Source organism: Oryx dammah, unplaced genomic scaffold, assembly GCF_014754425.2.
Source record: "Oryx dammah isolate SB20612 unplaced genomic scaffold, SCBI_Odam_1.1 HiC_scaffold_11232, whole genome shotgun sequence".
Lineage (NCBI taxonomy): Eukaryota > Metazoa > Chordata > Mammalia > Artiodactyla > Bovidae > Oryx > Oryx dammah.
Genome location: NW_024080625.1, coordinates 1,336,223 through 1,344,662, shown reverse-complemented (window position 1 = coordinate 1,344,662; position 8,440 = coordinate 1,336,223). Strand labels below are relative to the sequence as shown.

General features: G+C 39.0%; 1 protein-coding gene across 1 annotated transcript; it reads right to left on the bottom strand.

Moving 5' to 3' along the window:
- Nucleotides 1-5,223: 5,223 nt before the first annotated feature.
- Nucleotides 5,224-6,137, bottom strand: LOC120861305 (olfactory receptor 8S1-like). Its single transcript, XM_040236938.1, is given in 2 exon segments — nucleotides 5,224-5,420; nucleotides 5,423-6,137. Coding segments are annotated over 2 exon segments (912 nt in total).
- Between the last annotated feature and the right edge of the window lie 2,303 nt (nucleotides 6,138-8,440).

Here is an 8,440-nt window from a genome sequence, read left to right as displayed (position 1 = left end):
ATTCTCTGGCAAGAATACTGGAGTGGGTTGCCATGCCCTCTTCCAGGGGATCTTCCCAACCCAGGGACTGAACCCACGTGTCTTACATCTACCTGTATTGGCACACAGGTTGTTTACCACAAGCACCACCAGGAAAACCCCCAAATCATGTGGATATTTCACCAGAAACCAACCCAAAAAAAGCTTAAATTAGAAAGGCTGACTACACAAAATGTTGGTGAGATGTGGAGCAAACACAACTTTCAAACACTGTTGGTAGATCCGTCAAATGATATAACCCTTTTGGAAAAAATGTGACAATTTCTTACAAAACTTATGCCTACTATGACCCAATAATTCCAATACCAAATATTCCCAGGATAAATAAAAATATTTGTGCAAAAGAGTTTTTACAAGAATGTTTATAGTAGCTTTATTACTAACAGTCCCAAACTGGAAACAACCCAACAGAATGGAGAAGCAAGTGGAATGTATTCATACAATGGTATATTAATATATTACTCAACAATAAAAAGAAAATAAATTACTGATGCATGAACTACATGGATGGATCTCAAAAATACACTGAATGAAATAACCTTGACACAAAATGCTGCATACCATTTGATTCCATTTATGCAGTATTTTACAAAGCAGAGGAGTGGTTAAGAAGTAGAAAAGTGGGGACAAGAATGACTGGAAAGGAACATGAGGTAGTTTGCTAGGGGTTTGGTAATACTCTGTTTGAACAGGGATTTGGATTACACAGCAGTTTGACTTTATCAAAATTCACCGAATGACACTTACTATTTCAGCACATAGAATTACCTCAAAAGAAAAAGAGAAGGTATAGTCAAATTCTGAACTCTAGTTAATAATATGCATGCTAAATCATTTAGGGTGAAGTATGCTGGTGTCTTTTTTTGAAATGCATTAATGGATTAATGGATCTATAGATAAGCCATGTATGTATACTAAAAAGTTAACAGTAAAATTCAAGTGTGCTTATATAGTGAAAGTGAGTAACAGTCACTCAGTTGTGTCCAACTCTTTGTGACCCAATGGAATTCTATACAGTCCATGGAATTCTCTAGGCCAGAATACTGGAGTGGGTAGCCTTTCCCTTCTCCAAGGGATCTTCCCAATCCAGGGATCGAACCCATGTCTCCTGCATTGCAGGCAGATTCTTTACCAGCTGAGCCACAAGGGAAACCCAAGAATATTGAAGAGGGTAGCTTATCCCTTCTCCAGCAGATTTTCCCAACCCATAAATTGAACCAGGGTCTCCTGCATTGCAGGCAGATTTTTTACCAACTGAGCTATCAGGGAAGCCCATGATTATATAGATGTTGATCATAAAATTCTTTCAATTTTGTTGTAAAGAAATTTATTTCTAAATTAAATGAATGCTGCAAAGCATTTGAAAATTGTCATAGTAAGCAGCAAAATACCAATAAAGTTAAAAACATTAAATGAATAACAGACAAAAATTAAAAATCACTAAAATTGATTCATGAATAAATAAAAAAATACATGACTAATTATTAAAAGAAATAAACTAGTCATCAAAATTTTTCCTCCACAACAACAAAAAGACAAGAAATCTTTAAATTTTTTAAGATGAGTTTTATAAAATCTTCAAGGGAGTGATAAGCCTTTTTATGCAAATATTTTAAGAAAATAAAAAGATGACAAGATCAAATGTCCAAAACAGGCAAATCTATAAAGACAAAAAGTAGATTAGTGACTGCCTAGGGCCAGGGTTGGGGGTTAGGAATGGAGAGTGACAGTCATGGGTATTGGGTTTATTTTAGGGTGATGAAAACACTTTGAGGTTGGGTTATATAGTAATGGTTGCACAATTCCATGAATATGCTAGAAACCACTGAATTGTACACTTTGAATAGGCGAACTTTGTGATGTGTGAAATATCTCAATAATGTTGTTGAAAAAAACAGACCATGTGACTGCAACAAAAAACTTACACTATCTCGCTTATGAACGTCAATAGGAAATTCCTAAGTCAAACAGTGACAAAAGTTAATTCAAATTTTACTACTCTACCTAAGTAGGGTGATTTCAGGAATGTAAAAATTCTTCAACACCAGAACACCTAGCAATACAATTTATTATTAAAAATCTAAACAGTAAAAGCCATAAGATTGTTTCAATAAACTTACTTTTTTATTTGACATGTATTTATTGCAAGCTTATTATGTAACAGATAAAACATATTCGTAAACAAAAGAGAAAAAGTCCTGGTTCTCAATAGAAAAAGCACTTGATAAAACCTGACACCAATTCTTAGCAAAATACTGTTAGAAGAGACCTCTTATAATAAGTTAAAGGTATTGATCAGAAACAGAATAATCATTCTTAATGCTGAAATGGAACAACAGACTGGTTCCAAATAGGAAAAGGAGTATGTCAAGGCTGTATATTGTCACCCTGCTTATTTAACTTCTATGCAGAGTACATCATGAGAAATGCTGGGCTGGAAGAAGCACAAGCTGGAATCAAGATTGCTGGGAGAAATATCAATCACCTCGGATATGCAGATGACACCATCCTTATGGCAGAAAGTGAAGAGGAACTAAAAAGCCTCTTGATGAAAGTGAAAGAGGAGAGTGGAAGAGTTGGCCTAAAGCTCAACATTCAGAAAACGAAGATCATGGCATCTGGTTCCATCACTTTATGGGAAATAGATGGGGAAACAGTGGAAACAGTGTCAGACTTTATTTTGGGGGGCTCCAAAATCACTGCAGATGGTGACTGCAGCCATGAAATTAAAAGATGATTACTCCTTGGAAGAAAAGTTATGACCAACCTAGATAGCATATTCAAAAGCAGAGACATTACTTTGCCAACAAAGGTCCATCTAGTCAAGGCCATAGTTTTTCCAGTAGTCATGTATGGATGTGAGAGTTGGACTGTGAAGAAAGCTGAGTGCTGAAGAATTGATGCTTTTGAACTGTGGTGTTGGAGAAGACTCTTGAGAGTCCCTTGGACTGCAAGGAGATCCAACCAGTCCATTCTGAAGGAGATCAACCCTGGGATTTCTTTGGAAGGAATGATGCTGAAGCTGAAGCACCAGTACTTTGGCCACCTCATGCAAAGAGTTGATTCATTGGAAAAGACTGATGCTGGGAGGGATTGGGGGCAGGAGGAGAAGGGGACAACAGAGGATGAGATGGCTGGATGGCATCACCGACTCGATGGACGTGAGTCTGAGTGAACTCCGGGAGATGGTGATGGACAGGGAGGCCTGGCGTGCTGCGATTCATGGGGTCGCAAAGAGTCAGGCATGACTGAGGGACTGAACTGAACTGAATGCTGAAATATTAGAAGCTTTCTTACTGATCCCAATAGAGAGATGTTTGTAGCAGACCTCTACTACACTAACTTTAAAAATGAAATATATAAAAACTGCATGGAAAAAAAATTGCTTTCCCTTATGTATGACAAAATAATTAAAATGTAATTTTAAAAATCCAATAATATGTATAAATGAGTCATTAGAACTAGGAAGATAGTTTACTGAGATACAAGTTCAACAAGGTACAAGATTTATATACAAATACCACAGCATTCCTATACATTAGAAATAACCAAGTAAGTGAATTGTTAATTCACAATAGAAACAGTGGAAGGTATCTGATAATGTATCTAACAAAATTTGTGTGTGACCTTTAGTAAAATAATTTTTACCAATGCCAACAGCAGATCAACCTTGGTGAGTGAAAATGTTGTTGAACCTGTGTATAATCACCACTTTGCAGCCAGAGTCACACTTTTTGTGAGTCCGTAGACCAGAACTAGACTCACCAGGAAGGAAGAGACTGGCACTCATACAGTAGGCTATTCTACTCATAGAATTATTTCAAACCACTTTGGCAGTGGGGTCCCTCTGGTGAGAATTCATCCTAGATATATTCTGTTTCTCTGCTAATGACTTGAACATTCCAACATATTTACTGTGCAACAAATACATTTGAAACTATTTTAATATTCTTGAAAAAGTAGTGAAGATGCCAGAAGATGTCACTGCTGTCTTTTGAGTTTATATTCTCTGCTCCTGGGGAGTACAATGTGAGTGGGAGGGTTATAACTGATAGTTTTTAAATAATTAAAAAACTAAACAGTAATTTCAGAAAGAAGCAATAATTGACTTTTGACATGATAATTTTAATCCATATGCCTCTCCTAAGTCTTCTCACTAGCATTCTAATTGTGTTCATGACCCAAAGGGCTTTTGCTGAAATTGTTTTGGTTTCTTCTTGGGGTTTGTCACAGGCCCTATACAGCACTTGCTCTGCCACTGACTTCCTTACATCCTGCCTTTTCTGCAGCATTACTAGGGCTCAGGGGCAGAGCTATTTGTCCAGCAGTGTGTACAAGCCAGGCCTCCCTCAGTGGCTCAGTGGCAAAGAATCACCTGCGATGCAGGAGACACAGGAGCTTCAGGATCAGTCCCTGGGTCGGGAAGATCCCCTGGAGGAGGGCACAGCAACCCACTCCAGTATTCTTGCCTGGAGAGTCCCATGGACAGAGGAGCCTGGCAGGCCACAGTCCCCAGGGTCGCAAAGAGTTGGATATAACTGAAGCGACTGAGCTTGCACGCACACATGTGTATGAACCAAGAAATCTTTTGTCATGGGGCTCCCACAGAGCTGGAGATGGTTGGGCATTAGGTAAATGGTGTAAAGCAGGATAAACAAATGTGTTACTTGTAATCTCTATTGGAGAATGTAGATTCAATAAAATAAACAGTTTCAAATATCTTAAGAGGGTGAGTGATCTGGCATTGACCATGTGCTCATTCCTGTACCAGCCACTGTGTCAAAAAGGATGAGCGAGTAATGAGAAGAGAGGGGGAAGATTTGGGGACACTGTGATTAACAGTCTCTATGAGACTTTAGTTGGAGTTTAGTTACTGAAAAAATGGTAAAGAATGCCTAAGCAGATAATAACAATATCTACCATACTGTGTGTAATAAATTAAATATTTTTGTAAGAAGAATTGCAAGATAAAAGGTTCATCTAGCCACCTTCTTTTAACTAGGATGAAACTGGTATCATTCCATAAAACACTTTCACCTTTTCTTAAGTATTTTCAAGAAAAAATATACGGCATCTTGCAGATCCTTATATCAGAGAATTCTCCTAAATATCCAGGCATTATTTATTGCAATTCTACCCAAGTTCCTCATCATTTTGATTTTTTCTTATCTATGATTTGAAACACTAGAAACATCTTCTCAGCATTCTTCTCACAGCTGCCTTCACCTCCTTGTTCTTCAGGCTGAAGATGAGAGGATTCAGCATGGGAGTGACCACACTATACTGCAAGAACATCAGCTCTTGAATGGATCCTGAATTTGGCATGAGATAGCAGAGTAAACCTGAGCCGTAAAAGAAGACCACTGCAGTGAGGTGGGAGAACAGGTGGAGAAGGCCTTACTTCTGCTTTTGGTGGAGCTGATGCTCAGGATGGTGATCAAAATGTGAACATAGGAGAAAAATATCAAGAGGAAATTTCCAAAGAAATGCAGGAGGCTGGAGCAGAGCAGGGCAGTAAAGCTTGCAGACACATCAGAGCAAGACAAAGGGTAAAGAGAGAGCAGCTCACAGCTGAAGTGGTGGATATTTTGAGCCTCACAGAAGTCTAAGTTGAGAGCTACAAGGATATTGATGAGAGCATCCAGAAAAGCCAAGCCCCACGAGCCCCCGACCAGCCCCATACACAGCTGTCCATTCCTCACCCGGCCATAGAGCAGAGGAGAAGTGATGGTAACATAGCGGTCATAGGCCCTGACGGCAAGTAGGCAAGATTCTGTGCCTCCAGTGGCAAACACAAAGAAGACCTGAGCCAGGCAGCACTCTACTGAGATGGTTTTCTTCTCAGACAGGAGGTTCTCCAATAGCTTGGGCACAGTTACAGAAGAGTGGCAGAGATCCAGAAAGGATAGCTGTCCCAGGAAAAAGTACATGGGGACGTGAAGCTGGGAATCCACCCTGATCACCAGCAGCAGCATCGGGTTCCCCATCAGGGTCAGGATGTAAATAACAAAGAACAGCACAAAGAGCAGAGCTTGGATTTGGGGGTCAGCAGACAGCCCGAGGAGAATAAACTCAGAGACAACACTGTGGTTTCTCATTGCCTTCGATATTTTCTTGGGAATGGAAGAAAAAAATCAGGTGAAATCTTTTCTGATGTCTAACAAATATCCAAGTGTTTTAACCCTCTCCATTCACAAAGCTTTATGCCTACTCAAAAATGTAAGTTCTGAAATGATAAACTTCCTCAAGTCTCTAAGTTTACCAAAACCTGTAATAATATTTTTGCAGGATCCCAAAATGTGAAAAGTGAAGTTTCTCAGTTGTGTCTGACTCTTTTCGACCCCATAGACTGTAGCCTATGGGCCTCTCCATCCACAGGATTTTCCAGGCAAGAGTACCGGAGTGGGTTGCCATTTCCTTCTCCAGGGGATCTTCCTGACTCGGGAATCAAACCCAGGTCTCCCACATTGCAGGCAGACGCTTTACGCTCTGAGCCACCAGGGAAGCCAGTCCTAGATCAACTTGGGTTGTGGGATCCCAACCCTAAATCAACTCCCTCTCCACTTTTATTGTTCTTTCTTTAATGTCTTAGGAGTTTACTTGCTATTGTTTTATTATTAAAGTTACTTGAAGATGTTTGTGAACTGTTGATAATAAACTAGTAAAGAGGGAGAAATTATAGGAGGAATAAAAGAAAATTGCAGAAATGGTGTCTTGGAGAGCAGCTGGGTCTCAGAGCAGAAGCAGAGCATGGCCAAAGGCAGGAGAGGGTTTATTGCACCAAACATGCATGAAGTAAGTAGATTTGGTTTTAAAAAGGAATCTGCCATTTAAAAAAAAAAAAAAGGCTTTTATTTTTCACTAACTATTTAAATAGGGTCAATAATGGAAAGTGAAGAGGGGTAGTGGCTGGAGATTTGCAGAGTGAGGAGAAAGGGAATTAATTAAAGAGAAAGGGGCACAGCAATATCCCAGATGTTATAAAGGTGATCATAGGAAACTGGTGACCAATAATATGGGAACATACTGCTCATAATCTCCATGCTCAGTTTGTGTAATCTATTCAGGTACATCTCTTGTCTGTGCCTTCATGCCATTGGTAAATAAAGAGTACCCTCTAACTTTCTAAAGATTGGCCTTCTGTTTCTCTCCTCTGAACTGACGACTGAAATTATAGCCCAAGACTCAGGATAACCCATCAACACTATTGACTCCACCATCTCAACCTTTCCCGTCCTGCTCAATATCTTGGGTTCACAGTGAAAGATCCACCACTCAGTTTCCCAAAGGAATTATGATTTCTCTGCCATGTTTATCCAAACAACACCTGGAACCAGAGTTATTCTTAAAAATCAAGTTCACGTTATCTGTACTTCTCACCTAGCTGAGCAACAACTAGCACAGAACTTTTTTTTTTTTATCCAATGATCCGGAAAATGACTAAGTCTGAAGGTCAGTGTGAATTTTCAGCGTTAAGATGGAGTCTGAAAATTCCTGTTGCATACAGACCTCTTCCTTGATTTCTAAAAGATGAAAATAAAAAGGGTAAGTTGTACATATTATTTATAAAAACCTCAAACCTTCCTCTCATGTGGGGATTATAATAATTTTACAATATTAACACTTTTTTTTTTTCTTTTACTCACTACTGTAGCTCTAGCTATAGCAATCTGGATTCATCTCGAAAACATTGCATCATTGGCAGAAGACATTGGAAGATCAAGTCATGAAATACAGAGAACCACCCATTATATTTTGGAGGGCAGCAAAAAGGAAGGTCCCCTCCATTTTGGTGCCCTCCATTTTACTCACTTCTAAATGGAGTCCTACTTACTAGCAATAGAAATTCCTTAAACTTTGGGGAAACTTATTCTCCTATAAATAAAAGCCAAAGAGTAAAAATCTTGCATACGGCATTTTTATGAAGGACAAACCTAGAAACTGCTCTATCAGGGGCCATACTTCCTCACAGATAGAGGTGTAGTGAGTTAGTTACTTCTGGTCACAGAAGTAAATAAAATCACTTATTTTGTTTACCTGGTGCTACAAATTCACTGTCCTTGATGCTTCATTTATTCAGAATTGATGCTTCAGATTCCAAATTGAGAATGTAAATAGCTCTGAGAATGGTACCACTATAAGTTTTCATTTGTTATCACAATTAGATGCAGTTAGCTGACTAGATCACTTCCAAAGAAAGACAGTCTGAGAACAGTTCATTTTAGAATGAGACATACAAAAGTACCCAGCAGTGGCCCAAAGGAGTTGCTCAAAAATGTTCTTACAAATGGGCTTCCTCAAAACCACAATGAGGAAAAATAGCTGGTCAAAATAGCTGTCATCAAAAAGTCTACAAACAGTAAATGCTGGAGAGGGTGTGGAGAAAAGGGAACCCTCTTAC